Source organism: Callospermophilus lateralis, chromosome 13, assembly GCF_048772815.1.
Source record: "Callospermophilus lateralis isolate mCalLat2 chromosome 13, mCalLat2.hap1, whole genome shotgun sequence".
Taxonomy (NCBI): domain Eukaryota; kingdom Metazoa; phylum Chordata; class Mammalia; order Rodentia; family Sciuridae; genus Callospermophilus; species Callospermophilus lateralis.
In genome coordinates this window covers 76,896,063-76,915,846 of record NC_135317.1, presented here as the reverse complement: position 1 = coordinate 76,915,846, position 19,784 = coordinate 76,896,063, and the positions used below count along the sequence as shown (strand labels likewise).

General features: G+C 37.1%; 1 protein-coding gene across 3 annotated transcripts in view; it reads right to left on the bottom strand.

Annotated features, from left to right (window-relative positions):
- Positions 1–19,784, bottom strand: part of Rbbp5 (RB binding protein 5, histone lysine methyltransferase complex subunit) — a 36,460-nt gene that overhangs the window by 3,580 nt on the left and 13,096 nt on the right. For 2 of the 3 annotated variants that reach the window (XM_076831550.1, XM_076831549.1), the window contains exons 4-13: positions 16,690–16,830; positions 15,763–15,925; positions 14,111–14,220; positions 12,259–12,378; positions 11,989–12,142; positions 11,820–11,891; positions 11,118–11,235; positions 8,984–9,053; positions 8,334–8,563; positions 6,759–6,950 (exon numbers count right to left, since the gene is read on the bottom strand). In XM_076831550.1, coding sequence (XP_076687665.1) covers positions 6,759–6,950; positions 8,334–8,563; positions 8,984–9,053; positions 11,118–11,235; positions 11,820–11,891; positions 11,989–12,142; positions 12,259–12,378; positions 14,111–14,220; positions 15,763–15,925; positions 16,690–16,830 — 1,370 coding nt within the window. The remainder of the gene's footprint in view (positions 1–6,758; positions 6,951–8,333; positions 8,564–8,983; positions 9,054–11,117; positions 11,236–11,819; positions 11,892–11,988; positions 12,143–12,258; positions 12,379–14,110; positions 14,221–15,762; positions 15,926–16,689; positions 16,831–19,784) is intronic. The other variant, XM_076831551.1, reaches the window with a different exon arrangement.

The window sequence follows — 19,784 nt, the reverse complement described above, 5'->3', positions numbered from 1 at the left end:
TCTTATGAAAAGACATAAAATACAAACATACACACATAGGCTTGTTGAGGCATTAGGCACAGAACAAAACCAGAGCATATGATACCAAGCAAGGTAATATACACAGAAATAGCAACACAGAAGATCCGCAGCAGTTGCCTGAAGGGAACACACTGTTTAGCTACAACATAAAGGAAATCTCCAGTAATATAATATTAAGGAGTTCAGTTTAAGATGAATAGCCATTTTTGGTACCTCCTAATAGCAGCCTCATCCAGGGTAGCTTAAGAGAATGCAGGATCATGATTTTCAAACTCTACCTTATTCAGCTAATAAGATCACATGAGAAAGAATATCCAACTCGCTGAGTTTAGCAAGATTTTATAAAATTAGTCTTTGAGACTGTTCATAAAAAAGAAAACAAAACACACACCTTACTCATTAACAAGTGATTAAAACAATTGGGTTCTGTGACTTGTAGGTGATGGGACAGCATCAGGGAGCAGTGGTGCAGAATGGCCGGAGGCAGGAAAACCTGCAATGGTGTCTGTTGGCCCCCAGAAGCAACACCTCTGCTCACTTTGGCCTTTGCTACCCAGAACAGACCCAGGTGCACACCAATCCCTCACGCTCACCATCCCATGAGACCTTTAGGCCATGTATGTGATTGACCAAAACTTTGTGTTATTTTGTTCCTGATGAGCCAAATTCACCACCCTATGTGCCCTATTTCTTAGGCTACAAGGAAACGTGAGTATGCTCACATCTTGTTTCTTTCTAAGACTCTCCTCTGGAGAGTAGCCAATGTACTGAAGAACAGACATTTGATAGATGGCACTGATCCACCAGCCTGGCCTTTCCCTGGGAAGTCCCGAGCTCCAGGGTTACTCCTGCCATGCTTCACTGATGGGTCCTCACTCAACACAGAAACTATACCTTCATGAATGTAGGCACTCAGTTGCTAATCCAATACTAATGAGCTGTTTGATAGGAAAGAATGTTCTGTAGCTGTAGATTCCAGGTGAATTCTACGGTGATTTATTTGTCTTCCAATTTTCCCTTGAAATGCACCATATCTCAACACACACAGCAGCTCTGAGGGTTTTGTGGAACAGGTTCTATAGCAACTGGCTAATTGCAGATATGAGCAAACAGTTGCCACCCATCTAGCCTGGGTAGCATCACAACCTACACCTAAGACCCCGCCTTCAAACAATCTGGTTTTAAAACAAAAGTTGTTCCATTAAATAAAGGGGGTTTACAAAACATGAAAACTCTCAGACTAAATGGATTTCTAAAGATAATTCGGCCTCTGGCATTCTGAATTAGGTTTCACTTCTTAGTACCCATTGGGAAAGCAATGACTACATACGGACTTTTATGGAAAAGCTTGAAGGTAATCTTTAATTGAAAAATCTTCTGTGAAAGAATGAGATCCAGATGCCGGTTTCCCTCAGGGGCCTTGATGGGCTATGTGCTCATCAGCTTTGCCTGCTCAGGGTCCTCAAGATAACCATGCCGATGGATGAACCCCAACCTTCAATCAAAGAATCCCACACCCAAGATCTGATAAGTGTCCTAAAATGGAGACTTCCCAAGGCTATCTAGTCTCACCACTGTCCCAAATTTGCAGCCTCCATAAAGATGGAAACTACACTGCAGCTAGCCACAAAAGCTACTGCAGCCCTCCTGAGGATCCAGAACCTCAAAAGCTGCAAGACCCTGCTGGGGGTTTTTTGTTTTGGTTTGTTTTTTTGTTTTTTTAAATGATCCTACTCTGTATGTTGGCCCCCAGAAGCAACACCTGTCCACTCTGAAGTTTAAACTGGCCATATCTGTTCCGGAGATTTCCATTAGGATAAGGTTGAGGAACCAAGGCCAAAAGAAGGAGAAAATGGGAGGGACAGATAAATCAGATGGGTAAGTATGCAATGCATGTAACCATGAGGAACTGGGGAAATGCTTGCAGTCATCTATGCTTTGTCTCTATCACAAAATGTACCATCACTCTGGCCCTGTCAAAGGAAAGCCTCCTCTAGCCCTTGTAAGGGGTAAACTTGTTAAAGGAGCTGCCCCTCTGCTTAAGGTTGATCCACTTTGGTGTCTAACAAAAATAAGTAGAAAATAATAGTCCAGAATGAAGCACCCTGCTATTATAATAAACAAGCGAGGTCAGTACCTCCTAACCTTATCAACAAAGTCAGTGTGAAAAATCTTGTAATAGCCACCCCTCCCTGCCCCCCAATAGCAGTATTTACTCTTCCTAGAAGGGGCTTTAAAATGCTAACTTGTATAAATACTATAATACGTATATCCCATATTTAGTTCAAATTTTTACTACAAACTTTCTTCTGTCACTAAGATAATAATACTAATGCGTTTGAGAATTTTAGGGAATTAAAAAGACTTATTCCTTCAGGGCTGAGTAAACTTTTCAACATGGTTTACTTTAATTCTCATTTAGACAGTTGCTGTCCAGTGACAACACTGTATTACTGAAGAAAATGTGAGTTTAAAATAAAAACAAAAACAAACTTAAAATGGTTTATTTATGACCACTTCCTATAGAAAACACAAGATTAATTACAGAAAAGTTTAAAGAAGGTGGGAGACTATGTCCTAAAGAGTTTAAATGAATTAAATACCTTTTGGTCACATTTCTAATTTTTATTTTTAGTTATAGATGCACATAGTACTTTAATATTTTTATGTGGTGCTGAGGATCAAACCCACTGCCTCACTCGTTCTACACAGGTGCTCTACCACTGAGCCACAACCCCAACCCAGTTTGGCCACATTTTAAATCACCCTAAGCATTTCTTTGGGTCAGGGAAATCTATTTAAACTTTAAATTGCTCCTTCTGTATAGCATCAGTTTGTCCAAGAAGTGGGCAAGTTCATCTTTATTTATGTCTAGTCAATTACTGATGTGCATTTTTTGTTGACAACGACCATCTGTTACAGGCTATTTTACTTTTTTTTTTTTTTTAATTGGGGAGGAGGTTATTGTGAATGGGTCAGTTTTCTAAATTTCTTTTTCAGCTGATTCTTCATTGGTGTAAAGGAACACAACTGATTTGGGGTGTTAATTTTATATCCTGCTACTTTGCTGAATTTGTTTATGGAGTTTTCTGGTGGAGTTTTTTTGGGTCTTCTAAATATAGAATCATGCCATTGGCAAATAGAGATAGTTTGAGTGCTTCTTTTCCTATTCATATCTCTTTAATATCTTTCTTTTGCCTAATTGCTCTGTCTAGGGTTTCAAGGACAATGTTGAATAGAAATAATAAAAGAGGACATCCTTGTCTTGTTACTGTTTTTGGAGAATGCTTTCCATTTTTTTTTCCATTTAGAATGATGTTGGCCTTGGGTTTAATATTTATAGCTTTTACAAAGTTGAGGTATGTCCCTATTATCCCTACTTTTTCTAGTGTTCTGAACATGAATGAATGCTGAATTCTGTCAACTGCTTTTTCTACATCTATTGAGATAATCATGTGATTCTCATCTAAGTCTACTGATGTGGTGAATTACATTTATTGATTTTCATACATTGAACCAACCTTGCATCCCTGGGATGAAACTCACTTGATCGTGGTGCACTATCTTCTTAATATGTTTTTGTATGCAAATTGCCAGTATTTCATTAAGAATTTTTGCATCTATGTTCATCAGGGATTTTGTTCTGAAGTTTTCTTTGCTTGATGTATCTTTTCTGGTTTTGGTATCTGGGTGTTACTAGCTTCATAGAATGAGTCTGGAAAAGTTCCCTCCTTTTCTATTTCATGGAATAAATTGAGAAGGATTGGTATTAGTTCTTCTTTGAAGGTCTGGTAGAACTTGACTAAGAATTTGTCTGGTTCTGAGTTTTTCCTTGTTGGCAGGCTTTTTGATGTCTTCAATTTCATTGCTTAAAATTGACCTGTTTAAATTTTCTACGTTCTCCTGATTCAATCTGAGTGGGTCATATGTCTCTAGAAACTTGTCGATGTGTTCAAGATTTTCTATTTTGGGCTGGGGATATAGCTCATTTGGTAGAGTGCTTGCCTAGCATGCACAAGACCCTGGGTTCAATCCCCAGCACCACAAAAAAAAAAAAAAAAAAAAGATTTTCTATTTTTAGGGGAGTACAAATTTTCAAAATAGATTCTGATTATCATCTATATTTTCAGTAGTGTCCATGGCAATATTTCCTTTTTCATCATAAATTTTAGTGATTTGAGTTTTTCCCCTCTTTCTCTTGGTTAGCTTGGCTAAGGATTTATCAATTTATTTTTTCAAAGAACCAACTTTTTGTTTTGTTGACTTTTTGAACTGTTTTTGTTTTAATTTCATTAATTTCAGCTCTGATTTTAATTATTTCCTGTCTTCTACTACTTTTGGTGTTGATTTGTTGTTCTTTGTCTAGGGCTTTGAGCTGTAATGTTAGGTTATTTATTTGGTAACTTTCTACTCTTTTAATGAATGAGCCCCTTGCAATAAACCTTCCTCTACGAACCGCCTTCATAGTGTCCCAGAGATTTTGATGTGTTGTGTCATTATTCTCATTTACCTCTAAGTATTTTTTTAATTCCATCTCTGATTTCTTCTGTTATCTATTGGTCATTCAGTAGCATATTATTTAGTCTCCAGGTGTAGCTACTATTTTTATTTTAGCATTGATTTCTAATTTCATTCATTATGATCTGATAGAATGTAACATACTATCTTTTTTTTTTTTTGCCAAGAATTACTTTGTGGCCTAAGATATGGTCTATTTTATAGAAGGATTTGTGTGCTGCTGTGAAGAAAGTATATTAAAAATATATATATATATTCAGCCATTGATGGATGAAACATTCTATATATGTCTGTAGAGTCTAAATTATTAATTGTATTTTTTAGTTCTATAGCTTCTTTATTTAGTTTTTGTTTGGAGGGTCTATCCAGTGATTGGAGAGGCATGTTAAAATAACCCAGTATTATTATGTTGAGGTCTATTTGATTCTTGAAATTGAGAGGATTTATTTGATGTACGTAGATGCTCCATTGTTAGGGGCATAAATATTTATTATTATTATATCTTGCTGAGGTATAATTAAATAGTATGAAATGACCTTGTTTGTCCCTTCTGATTAACTTTGGCATGAAGACAGAAACCCCTGCTTGTTTAGGAGATCCTTGAGAATGATATGTTTTTTTCCCATCCTTTCACCTTCTGTCTGTGGATGTCTTTTGCCTGGGAGGTGAGTCTCTTGGAGACAGCATATTGTTGGGTCTTGTTTTTTAATCCAATCTGCCAGTTTATGTCTTTTGATTGATGAGTGTAGGCCATTTATATTCAATGTTATTATCAATAAATCATATTTTTTATCCCCTGTCATAGCCCGGCCTGCTTGATTTATTTCTTGTTTTAAACTTGAATTAATTTCTCCTTTATTTGACTATTCTTCTAGTGTGTTCCTCCCTTTGCTGGTTTTCAATTTTATTTTTCATTTCTTCTTCATGGAATATTTTATTGAGTATGTGTTACAGTGCAGGCTTTTAACTGTGAATTCTCTTAACTTTTATTCATCACAGTTTCACCATCAATTCTGAAGCTTAGTTTTGCTGGGTATATTTTCCAGTATAGACAGAGTATTAAGAGGATTGAGTGTGATGGTGGTAACTGAATAACAGTGAAGCATACTGTTGGAGGAAAAAATACTAGCACAGAGTGGTATGGTATCAGGTTATGAAAAACTAAAGTCTAAATCTAGCAAACTTGAGGTGGAATACTGCAAATAATGACTAATTCAATTTGTTTTCTGTTTTCTGCTTCTCTGTAGAAGAAAAATCATATTCATATACAATGATTAACTGACAAGGTATAATTAAAGAATTCTGTTAGCATTCTAGTGCTTCATTGTATATGGGTTAAAATTTTTGATTAAAATTTTAAAGCAGGAGGGAAAAAACCTGAACACAACACTAATATTTTATTAATCCTGCTTTGAGACTACTCAATTAGCCTAAAAAATTGAAAGTATTATATTAACTCAAGTAGTGCTTATATATAAAACACTACACTTCCAAAATTCAACATCTAATAGAAATGAATTCCAATCTGGTTAATATTTTTTCAACAAATAGCCTAGGTTTTTTTTGATAGGAAAAATATTTGATAGGAAATTAAAATGGCTCTCTATCCTCCAATAAAAATCTCTCAATCATATACAAATGAGAAAACTAAATGTTATATATCAAAAGGCTTAGGCTTAAGAAGCTACAAAGAGCACAGTTTCTGTCTTTTGGGTAATTTCCTCCTGTTCTCAAATATGGGGTTTTATGTAAAAACCTCATTTTCTTCTTTACATGATGGTGCTATTTGTGCAATTTGAACAATATATGTAAAGAAAAGATGCTACAGACAGGGGTTATATTTTAAAAGCTTATATTCTGGCTATTTATGAAGAAATGAATTAAGCCAGTGTTCTGACCTTTTGGGGTCAGAGATTCTTCTATAAGAATCTGATAAAACCTATGAGTATCTTCCCCAGAAAAATATCTCCCTAATATTTTGCATATACTACTAGGGGAATGAAGGCCCTCTGAAACCTACTTATGGACCCAAGGTTAAGAGCCACTGAATTAAGCCAATTGAGGTTTAGCCTACCCTTAGCAGCTTAAAATTCAGGCATTATCCACTGCTGGAAAAAAGGAGGAAAAGGGGGAGGGGAATGCTGCAGTTACAGGAAGTCAGGGATTGTACAAAGCAAGGCCACAAAGCAAGCCAGACAGTGCTCCCAATGTGTCCTTACCTGTCAAGGGCTGGCTGAGTTCCGCCTGCACTTTACCCTTCGTTGATCCTTCCAGAGGTAAACCTCTGTCCCCTTTGTAGAGTTTCGGTTTAAATGGAGAATCTTTCTCTTTACCTTTTGATCCTTTAGGCCGGCCTGCTTGCTTCTTCTTGGATTTGCCATCCCCCTTCACACCCAGTAGTGGATGGACTTCTGTAGAACAAGGATAGATAGGGATGGAAAGGTATCCACACAATAACAGTCTCAGCACCCCACCAGACCTCTGTGAGCAAAAACAGTGCTTTTGTGTCCCAGTTCTAATATCATAAACAGAAAAGTCTGCCTTATTAATTGTTTAAAAAACTACACTAAGTGTGGTGGTACACGCATGTAATCCCAGCTTCAGGAGGCTGAAGCAGGAGGATGGCAAGTTTGAGGCTAGTCTCAGCAACTTTACAAGACCCTGTCTTAAATTTTTTTTTTTTTTTTTTTTTTTTTAATTTTAAAAGGACTAGTAATGTTGCTTAGTCAGAGAAGGCCCTTAGTTTCAATCTATAGTACCAAAGGGGGTGGGGGGAAGGAAACAAAACAAAAAAACTATAAGACTATATATTATATGACAAAGAGTTGCTTGACCCAAAGGAACACACAGCCTATGGTTCACACCAAGCCATAGCAACTCTAAACTGAAAACGTAATTGAAAGACACATTGATAGTATATTAAATCAAGCTCTGGTATGAGGGAGCAGAAAGGGAATAGGCTTTGGGGCTGGGGATATAGCTCAGTTGGTAAAGTGCTTGCTTTGCATGCACAAGGCCCAGGATTCAATCCCCAGCACCAAAAAAAAAAAAAAAAAAAAAAAGAAAGAAAGAAAGAAAGAAAAAGATGAGCTTTGGATTTAGAAAGATCAGGGCAAGAATCTTGGCTCTACCACTTTCCGTAAGACCTTGACCAAGTTACATAATATCAGCTCAAATTTTCTCCTTTCTAAAGTAGGGAGAGTAAAAGAACTTGCAGAGCCAATGTAAAAGTCAGCAGGAGCATATAAACTACACGACAGTGCCTGGAACAGGGCAGACACACACACAATCTAGAGCATCGGGGGAAAATGCAGTTGCATATTTAATTGATTTGTAGCTAAAGAAAGGAGGACGCCCAATAGTAACACACACACACACACACCCACTTCCATCCATTCCCCTAACCATCCCAACACAGAATAATAAAGGCTTGCAAACTCAGCTTATAAACGCAGGCAGGCAGAATAAAATGACTGTCAGGGTCTGACTAGTACTTTACCACCTAATCAGACCACTCTATGGGAAAAGATTAAAAAAGAAGATGAATATAACAAGGAAACAAATTTTGAGCCATGAGTCAGAAGACTTAAAGTATGTCATCTTAGGTGAGGTACCAAAGGGCAGAATTTCCATTTTAAAAGAGATGTGAACACAGATGTAGTCATTAAAAAGCTGTAAAGCACAATAAAGACTCATGGAAAATTTCCTTAAGGCAAAAATTGCTCAAATAGGAAATGATCAGTTTTAAAATTAAAAGTGGTGCCTGTTGGGCAGCAGGGAGATGCAGCTCTTACCGTCATTTGGTACTCCTTGAAGTTCAATATTGGTTGTTTTGGGTTTCTTCTTAGGTGGCTGGGACCCATCTGTTGAAGATTGCCTCTTCTTCTCTGAACCAGCCCCTTCATCCATCAAGGAAGTTTGGACAGCATCCGGTGGAGGGCCATAAGGATTTTCTTCTGGGTCTTCTACCTCAGGGGCAATGGGTAAATACAACAGAGCCTTTGAATCTTCCAGTTCTTCATCACTATTTGGAAAAGGATCAGACAAGGGATTGGAAAAAAGAGGAGAGAGTTGCTTAAACCATAAGCCCTCTTCCTCTGGCGCCCATATTAGCATACACAACAGGTATAGATCTAGAACTTTAGGAAAGCCAGGAGGAATCATAGGAAATCAGACAACACGAATCACAGGAAATCAAAATTCAATAATCATAAACAGATTACATGTATTACTTCAGTTTCTTTAAATTCTGTATCAGGAAGATAGGAAAGAGAAAGTAGGACTAGAGAATAAAGACTGAATTGTTTTTCCTGTACCAAAGGAGTTCTCTCTTTCAATAAATATGCAGATGGGACTGAGAGGGCAGTCAAGGGAGCAGAGTTACATACTCCATCAAAGACTAAAGAGGAGCATCCCAGATGCCCAGCATTCCATGCCAGCTCACCTGCTACAGAAGGCAGCAATGGGGTCCACACTGGTGACATCCACCTCCTCATCTTCTGCAGCATCAGCTCCTGCACGACAGAAACACAGGAGAGGTTTGAGGAGAAGTAGAAAACTACTTTTTATTTGCAGCTTAATGATTTCATAAACTGAAATTCAGGAAAAACAAAGGAAGAAAACCAAGTACACTTAATCATTTAACAAACAGGTGCTGAATTTCCACCATATGCTAGGCACTAGGAATTGTATGATGACCAAGACAGGTGTGAAAAGTTCTTCAGTAAAACCTTAATAATCTGAGAAAACAGACACAAACAGATCACTTCCATTTAATATAGTAAACACTAACACAAAAGTATTTGCAATGTGCTTACAAGAAGGAGTAATTTATGTAGGTCTTGGAACGTCACAGGAAATTATCCAGGAATGCCAAAATAATCCAGAATATTCTGCAACCCTGGAAGGGTTCTATTTGACAGGAGGCACACAAGTTATCTAACACCTAACGTGAGTGGTAGACAACTAAAATTTTCCTGATTCCTTGGTTCCTGGCACCATGCAGTGGAGTCAATGATCGCTAATTGTAATCACATACACAAATCCCTACTACATGTAAAAACCTGCTTAAAGATCATTAGGATAAAATGTGAAATCTTTATTTTTATCTTTAAGGAGGTCCTATCTAGAGATTCAGAAGACAAAAATAACAATGATTAGGCTGGGGATACAGATCAATAGGAGATCACTTGCCTAGCATGTGTCTGGTCTTGGGTTTGATCCCCCATCTTGCAAAATAAGATTACAGTCATAATCATAATAAAAAATGACATTTAAGCTGGGCACAGTGGTTCATGCTTATAGTGCCAGCTACTCTGGAATGGAGGTGAAAGGATAACTTGAGCCTCCGAGTTCAAGACCAGTATGTAGAAAAAAGAAAAAAAAGACAAGCATGAGGGCTGGGGATGTGGCTCAAGCAGTAGCGCTCTCGCCTGGCATGCGTGCGGCCTGGGTTTGATCCTCAGGACCACATACAAACAAAGATGTTGTGTCCGCCAATAACTAGAAAATAAATATTAACATTCTCATTCTCCTCTCTCTCTCTCTTTAAAAAAAAAAAGACAAGCATGAGAAGACCCTATCTCAAAAAAAAAAAAGACACCCCTCTCCAAAATAAAAAAAAATAAATTAGGGACTAAGGCTCAGTAGTCAGTGTTCACCTAGCATGATCAAGGGTCTGGTTCCCAGCACCATAAAAAAAAGAAAGAACAGGGCACAAATGATGCGTACCTGTAATCCCAGCTACTTGGGAGGCTAAGGGAGGAGGACTGCAATTTGAGGACAGCCTCAGCCACCTAGTGAGACCCTGTTTCAAAATTTAAAAAAGTGAAAAGGGTTGGGGATATAGCTCAGTGGTGAAGCCCCTCTCAGTTCAATCCCTAGTGCCACCCCACCAAAAAAAAAAAAAGAAAAGAAAAAAGAAAAAAAAGAATTGGGGTGCTTATTACAGCCTAGTCAGATACTCCACCCTCCCCTGCTTTTTTTGTAACAGGGATTGAACCCAGTGGCGCTTAACCACTGAGCTCCATCCCCAGCCATTTTTATATATTATTTACAGACAGAGTCTCACTGAGGGTATCACTAAGTTGTTGAGGCTTGCTCTGAACTCATGATCCTCCTGCCTCAGCCTCCTGAACCACTGGGATTACAGGGATGTGCTACTGCACCCAACTTATAACCCCTATCTTACATTTGAGGAAATTCAAGTTAAACTATTAAAATTAAATTTTTTGTTCAAAGCTGTCAGACTCTAGAGTCCATGTCCTTGACCTTGCAAACAAGTGACAGAACACCATATAAGCTGAGCTCTCAGCACATCTAGGTCTCTGCTAGGTGTAGCAAGTAAATCCTAACAATCATCTGCACTTAATCAGAAAATACAAGTGAGATATCAAGAGGGCTGCTTGAGCCCTAGTAATGCCTCAGTAAACCCTTAATTAATGTCTTATATATTAAGACTCCCCAGACATTGTGAAAACTGTACTCTTAAAGAAAAAAGGTGAAAGATTAGGTGCTAAAATAAATTTATACAAGAGTATTAAGCAAAGCAATCATTTTTTTCCTTTTGGAAATATTACCTGTCTGCTCAGGCTCACTCTTATCTTCATCTTCAATATCAAATTCTGATTCCCTTTCCTCATATTCTACATTTTCATCCAACTCTTTGAAATCTGGTGCGAATGCACTCCAATTTTCCTACACCACAAACAAAATAAAAACCACACAAGAAAGCAATAATCTGTAATCTAGATATTAATGATAAAAATGAAAGAGTTGAGCATGAAAGAGACTCAGAAGTCTGAGATTAAATGTGGGAGGTTTTCCTATCTTATGGTATTTCCTATCTAAACATTCCAAGTTTTAAATGGTGGCTCTTTCACAAAACTGCCTTCTTTAATATTTTAAGATGTAATTTTGAGGTGAATTGTTAAATTTTCACAAATACAGTATAAAAGTGTTCAAAGCAAAAAAAGGATGTGAAAATAAGAAAAAGAAAAACATAGCTCAAGAAATAGAAAAATATAACAGATAGCACACTACATTTTCTCCATGAAAACAGAGCTAGTAATCTAGCTTGGGACCAAGACCTTCCAATCAAAATAGAGTGAAATGAGACACACTGAACATAACTGGGTGATAGAAATCATATACCAGATTAAGAAAACAAAATAAGGTAACTACCTAGCCTTTTATAGTGTAAGGCTCTTATATGTAAGAACTACCTTACTATGTGTGAGAAGTATCTAGTTTCGAAGCAAGTCAACCAGAAAAATACTTACTACTTGATTTTGTGCCCAGATAGATACCACACCACTAGAAATGGATGCTATGATGGGTCGAACAGGATGCCACTAAATTTTAATGAAGGAAAGAAAAATTGGTTGTAAGAACAGATTCAAGATGTTCTGGATTATGTGAGTAACAACAACAATGCCCTGCTCTACTCACAGCTACATCCAGGAGGAGTTCTCCTCTCGTCCCATGGAGAATCTTCACCAGGTTGCCAATGCTCTTCTCCCAGATGTACAGGGCATGCTGCCGAGCTGAGCCTGCCACTATGTACTCCCCATCCCCAGAGAAGCAACATTTCTTCCATGGGGTCCTAAGGAACACAGAAAGTCCCCACGGGGAACTGGAACCTGAGTCCCAGTTGGAACTGGAACCTGAGTCCCAGTGAAGAACTAACTATCATATACTCTCTCAAGCTGTGATACATACCTATTCACCAGGTCCTGCAATTTTTGCATGGGTTCAGGCTCTCCATCTCTTCCACAGGTTAAGATTTCTCTGCCATCATAAACTCTGATTATTCGATCTGCTGTGTTAATTAAAAAGCAACTAAAGAAAGGAAAAACATATTGACAGCAGAAGTCAGAAATCTGTTCCTATTAACTACCAGATATGTAGAATAGTATCACAAAACAAACTGGTGAGAATCTGAGTAAAAATGTAAGTGTAGAATACTTGTATCTTCTTGTCACCTTCAAAACTAAGTGAAGTGAGAATATATGATCTTTATCCCTTCTAAATATCTATGAATCCAAATGTTCCAACTGTCAGTATTTAACTAGATCCAAGACCTCTTAAGTGAAGCCAGCTTGCTAAATTCAAAGTTTATGTAACATGTATATAAATAGTTCATTTCTCTGGCCTGTTCATACACACAATATGTCCTTCTTAATGAGTTAAATACATATATCATTTTAAAATGTCCAACTTTTTACATTTAGGACAATAAAAATCTTAGAAATATGTCTAAAATAAGTTATTTCATTACTTACATCACTTCACTTACTTTTCTTCTTCTTTTTTTTTTTTTTTTTGTTGTTGTTGATGCAGTCTGGCAATAGGCAAACACCCTTTCACTGAGATACATCCCCAGGCCTATTTCATCACTTTTTTTTTTTTTTTTTTTTGTGGTGCTGGGGATTGAACCCAGGGCCTTGTGCATGCAAGGCAAGCACTACACCAACTGAGCTATACCCAGCCCTCATCACTTTCTTATAGATCCTACTGACTAACCTTTTCTTAATTCAAGAGGGCAATTTGAGGGACAGGGAATGTGGCTCAGTATTAAAGCACTTGCCTAGCATGCAAAGGCCCTGGGCTCAAACCCCAGCACTACACACACACACACACACACACACATACAACACATACACACACACACATGTGCTTCAGCATTTTTAAAAATTAGTGCATTATAGTGCACTAATTATAGTTATTTATAGTTAATTAACTATTATAGTTAAACATAAGTGAGGCTCATTTTGACATACTCATAAATGCACATAACATAGTTTTCTTCATTTCAATCCCCAACAAAGGAGCATTTTTATTTTATTTTTGTACATGGGATAGAACCCAGGTGTGCTTAACCACTGAACGACATTCTCAGCCCTTTTTTATATTTCTATGTAGAGAGAGGGTCTCCCCAAATTGCTTAGCGCTCGCTAAGTTGCTGAGACTGGCTTTGAACTCGCAATCCTCTTGCCTCAGCCTCTTGAGCCACTGGGATTACAGGCCTGCACCACCATGCCTGGCCAAAAGAGCATTTTGAACATGAATATCAAATATATATGAGTATCCCCAAACAGAACAGGATGAGTGTTTTCTGACAACCAATTTCTTTTTGTTTTTGTTGATATCTACTTTTAACTTGGGTAAACAGGTTTTCTGTAAATGCATGTTCAGTTACCACATGAATTTTATGACATCAGTTCTGATTATAATTGGGGGTTAAGTTCAGTGGCATAACACTTGCCTAATATGTACGAGGCCCTGGGTTCCATCCTTAGCACCACTAAAAAGCATAAAATACCAAGTGCTTAATACATGCCAGGCATTCTGGCTTTAAGCACTAACCACTCAAATATCTTTTCTGTAAAGGAACTATCTGATAACTATCAGATAAGGAAAATGTGACTAATTATGAACCAAGAACCAGATACTGAAAGTTTCTAACAACTTTTAAGTTTGAAAGTTTAATATATAGAAAAACTACAAATTTCAAATTTTTGCATTCTTCTTACTTTTAAAACACTCCCTAAAAAGACAAGGTTTCACTCACCTCCCCTTCCGGGCAAACTCAATTGACTTAATGGCTGTGGTATTGCTTGTTCCAGTTGTTACTCTGAAGGAAGCAACAAGATCCTGAGAATCTGTTTTTAGGACCAAAATCTAAGGTTTGCAAGAAAAAAAGGGGGGAAAAAAGAGTAAATATTGTGAAAGACTGGGTAAAAATGCAAATATCTCTATTCCCATGTATTCAACCTGAGCAACTGATAGTCCCTTTTCCCTCTTCAAATTTATTTATATGTCCTTTAGGACATATTATAATAGAATATTTAACATCATTTACAATAGTCAAAAAGTGGAGCCAAGCATGGTAGCACATGCCTGAAATCCCAGTGGCTTGGGAGGCTGAGACAGGAGGATCACGAGTTCAAAGCCACAATCAGCAATTCAATGAGGCCTTAAGGAACTTAGTGAGACCTTGTCTCAAAAAAAAAAAAAAAAAAAAAAGGATAAAAAGAAAAAAAAGTGGAAGCAACCAAAGTATACACCAACAGATGAAAAAACAAAATGTGACATATACCTACAATATTAGTGAACTTTGAAAAGGAGGATAATTCTGACAAATGCTGCAGCATGGATGAACCTTGAGGACATCATGCTAAGAAAATGAGCAGCCATAGATGGGAAAATGAGATCTGATTTCACTTAAGAGGTTACTAGAGTAGTTAAATTCACAGAAACTAAGTATAATGATGATTGCCAGGAGCTGGGGGAAAACAGAGACTGGGAAATTATTAATGATTACAGTAATTAAGTTTTACAAGATAAAGAGTGTTCTGGAAAGGATGGTGGTGAGGGTTGAATGTACTTAATACCACTGAACTTCACATTTAAAAATGCTTAACATGGTCAATTTTATGTTATGTGCTTTTTATCATCATTTTTAAAAAATTGTTATTTCTAAAGTCACCTTGAAATTACACTTGCTCTCGTGCCCCCATCAAAACAAAAAACCACAAGGTGCCTAATGCAACTACAAACTCTTAAAGCATAAAAAGAGTCTGAAAGCTCACCTAACTTGACTTCTTATTCCACAGAAGAAACACCTACTACAATGCATCCCAGGAAGGAGTGCCTACACCTTCCAAACATTCCAAAAGGCAAGGTTAGACATTTAAAAGGAAGGGAAAAAGAAAGATGATGAAGACTGAGTACTGCAGGTTAAGGCAGCCTGAACAAGATTTTTTTTTTTAGTAGTCAATAGATCTTTTATTTTATTTATTTATATATGGTGCTGAGAATCAAATCCAGTGCCTCACACATGCTAGGCAAGTGCTCTTCCACTGAGCTACAACTCCAGCCCCACACAAGGTTGTATACAACTAGCTGTGAAGATGTTTTCATCAGAGTGTTCCAGCTGGTGATAGGACTTCTAAATTTGGTTTTATAATTTAGTCATAGCCCTTCATTAGCATCTAGTAATGACCCTTTTCTATGTCAAATAACCTCTGCCCACTCTAAATCTAAAGAAGAGAAGTGATTATTAAGGCAAGAAAGAAAAAGAAGCTACATTTACTACAGGCAAAAGCCATGCTTAATCCAGCAATTTTTTAAAAACTCAAAAGAAGTAGAACAAGTACACATAAAATGAGCCAATGCAAATATACATGATCCTTTCACCAACCTCTAGGCTTCTTGGCTTACCTTGCCTTTTGCATTTCCTGTATAAATATATTCCCCTCGCCTATCAAAAGATGCCACCACGTTCAAATCAGAGTCATCGTCTACCGGCAGAACAACATGTTTGGAATCTGAAAGGGTCAACATGACAGGAGCAGATTTCATGGGACACACGAGAACCTTGTTCCTGTTTAAAAATATGAACAGCACATTGGCTATTGCTTTGGTATCAGCAGGCTGATTCCCTGTTCTTTTCACTGATCCCTGTCCACTACTCTCATCAGCTCTCCCAGACCAACTTTGAAATAGTGAAAAAGCAAATAATCTACATGTCTTATAACAGTATTTAAAAAAAAAAAATTTAGAAAAATTATGAGATCTTATTTTAACAAAATCTGACTATTAAAAATAAATATGAAGATAGAAAAACTAGTAAAATACGAAATAAAGTAAAAAACACTGATTACAACTATGTAAAAAAGGCATATTTAGGTACATTTAATATGGACTGAGCTACAAAGCATTAAATAATAAGCTTTATACTTACAGAGAAGCTGACAAGAGAACCCAGAGAAATAAAAGTAGTTCTGTCTGGGTAATGGAATGTAGATATTTCTTTTTCTTAAAGGTAGTTTTAGTATGAACTATATCCCCATGCTAAAGAAATCCAAATAATCCAGGAAGGAAATGCCCCAAGTCAAGGCCCAGTTATTATATGTATTCTCACATGTTTGCTCATTGCTAAAGTCTTAATATTGGCCAGTTTTTAACTATATAATACAATCACAATCTCCTCAAAATGTACCCAGAAGGCCCAATCTATGAAGAGATTATTTTATTTAGATTTGAAGATATGTGCATATGCCTTCTAAAACCTTTAACTAACATGAGCCCAGAGCTAATCCTTTTAGAATTAGACCCCACCCTAGGAAAGGAACAGCTTAAACATACTGATCTCTTGGATGATATTGGACTTTTAAGATGGGTGAAGGAAATCGAAACCTCTGGTCACAGTCTCCTGAAAGAACATCCCATTGTGACACTATGTTATCAGTGGAAGCACTCACGAGCTTATGGCCATCTCGACTCCAGCTAGGAAAAAAAAAATAGGTAATTTAGCACATATTTGAAGTTAAAGTTTAATGTGCCATGATTGTAGATGAATCATGTTAGTCACACACATTGCTCTAATTGCACAGGTCAATACTTTTTTTTAAAGTATACTCAAACTGGGTATGGTGGCACACACCTGTAATCTCAGCAACTCCAGAGGCTAAGGCAGGAGGATCACAAATTGGAGGTTAGTCTCAGAAATTTAGCAAGGCCCTAAGTAACTTACTGAGAACCCGTCTCAAAATAAAAAATTAAAAAGGGGTGGGGATATAGCTCTGTGGTAAAGTGCCCTAGTTTCAATCCCAAGCACCAATAATAAAAAAGAAAGAGAGAAAGAGAGATTTTGACAGGGGGTAGGAGCTGGTTTCAGGGGTGAAAAGTATCTGAATTTTCTGAAGTTATCCCAGAAGTAGCACCATGAACAAAACAAAAAGAAAGTATCAGTTATTTAAAAATAATTAAGAAAAGGAAGAATGAATTTTTCCTGCTAAGCACATCTAAATACCCTGAACATTATATGAACACCAGAAAAAACACTGCAGCCACCCGCACCCCAGTCCTCAAGGTCTAAACAGATAGCCCAGACTCTACCTTTACCCCATACAAGGGTGTCGTCAGAGAGGGCTGAGTGGCAAGTAAGACTTTTTTTTTTTTAACCAACAACAGTAATGAGGTCTCATCACCACTGTGTTAGTGGAGGCCACAAGAGAAGAACAAGGCATTCTTATCCTTCCCACATAGGATGGTATCAGCAGAAACCTAGTGGAGACCTATGCTTCTACTCCCACCCAGCAGTATCTGCAAAGTAATGGAAGATAGAAGAAAAGAACCACTAAATGGAATTCAAGAACTGAAAAATATAATAACTGAAATAATAAACTCTATGGATTCAAAACCAATGGAGAAAGATCAAATGAAGAATCTGCCACCTGGGAGACAGAATAATAAAAATACCCAAACTGAATAGAAAGAAAACAGAATAAAAAATTAAAAATTGAAAAAAAAAAAAAAAAACAATGACCATTGCCCTCAGGTACCTGCAGGACTATAACGAAAGATCTAATATTCATGTCATCAGATTCCCAAAGAGAATGAGACTTACAAATACTTAAAAAAAAATAAACTATTAAAGAAACTGGATGAAATTTCTTCCAATTAGGTAAAAAGATATTAAAACCTACTGATTCAAGCTAAGTGAGCCAGGTGCAGTGTAATCCCAACAACTCAGGTTGTTGAAGCAGAAGAATCATAAGTTCAAGACCAGCCTCAGTCTCAAAATAAAAAATAACAAGGGTTGGGGATATACTAGTAGAACAACCCTAGATTCAATTTCCAGTACAACTGAAAAACAAAATAAAAAAACAAAAATAAAACCATTATAGATAAATAAAAAACAGAACTGTAAAACCTTGTTCAAGTAATCCACAGGAAAGAAGGAATCAGAGAAATAAATAACAGAAGGAATGCAGGGCATAATGAGCATGCCTGTAATCCCAGCAATGTGAGAAACATGTCAGGAGATTGTAAGTTTGAGGCAACTTAGTGAAACCCTATCTCAAAATTTAAAAGTAAAATAAGAAGGGCTGGGGATATGGCCCAGTGATAGAATGCCCAAGTTCAATCCTTAGTACTGGAAAAAAGAAAAAAGATAAATTACCTAAGAAATAGTTAGGGGTGAGGGTGGTGGTGGCTCAGTAGTAGAGCGCTCGCCTTGCATGTGTAGGGCCCTGGGTTCAATCCTCAGCACCATATACAAATAAAATAAAATAAAGGTATTGTGGTTTTCTACAACTAAAAAAAAATATTAAAAAAAAAGAAAAGAAATAGTTCCCAAAAATGGCAGTAGACTGGTAGTGCCACAAGATTAGGAGTGGGGATAAACAAAGGACAGCTTTTGTTGCTATTCTTGTTAAGCCTTTTTAGTACAATCTGACCGCATAACAGTGGTGGCTGTGATTTCATTTTCCTTTAAACCTTTCTGCACTATAGCATTTTTCCCTCTTTCAAAATGAGTTCCTATTTCTGTTATAGTAGAGGGGAATCTAATTTTTAAAATTATGTTATAAATAGAAGTGAAAACTAAGAGAGGTTTCCCTTCTAAAAAAATAATTCTTGGCTGAGAGTATAGTCAATGGTACAGGGCAGTTAGCACATGTGAGGCCCTGGGTTTCAATCTGCAGCACAAAAATAAAATAAAAATAATTCTTTAATTTTAAATGCTATAAACTCAAGAATTAGGGATTATGACATCTGAAAATTTTGTATCTTTGCAAAAAAAAAAGATAAATCTTTACTAAAAGTGTTAAGAGTTTTAATAATCATTTAGATTTTTTGGTTTTTGCAGATGGAATCCAGGCAGCACTCCATTACAGAGCCACACCCCCAGACCAAGACTATATAGCTGTAAAAATTATTTAGTTGTACCTATGGCCCCCTCCCAATGTGCAAGAGGGGACAGAAAGCCTTAGCAGGGAAAGTCCCACTGTTCTTTTTGGGCAATCTATCCCATCCATGGCATTTCTGTTGGGAAGCTCTTTTCTACTCTAAGCTAATAATTTGTTTTCCTATGACTTATATTCACTTATAACTTACATTGACTGTGTTATGGTTTAGATGTGGTGTCTCCCAAAAGCTCACATGTAAGACAATGTAAGAAGGTTTGGAGGAGAAACGACTGGGTTATAACCTTAACCTGTTCAGTGAGTTAATTAACTGAGTGGTGACTATAGGCAGGTGGGGTGTGGCTGGAGCAAGTTGTTCACTGGATGCGTGGCTATATGGGTGGTATATATTTTGTATCTGGAGAGTGGAGTCTCTCTCTGCTTCCTGATCCTCGCTTCCCTCTGCAACACTCTTCTGCAGTGCAATTTTCCTATCTTCATTCACTGTCCCCTTCGATCTCTTTTCCACATGTTGCTCTAAAGACCTTTTAA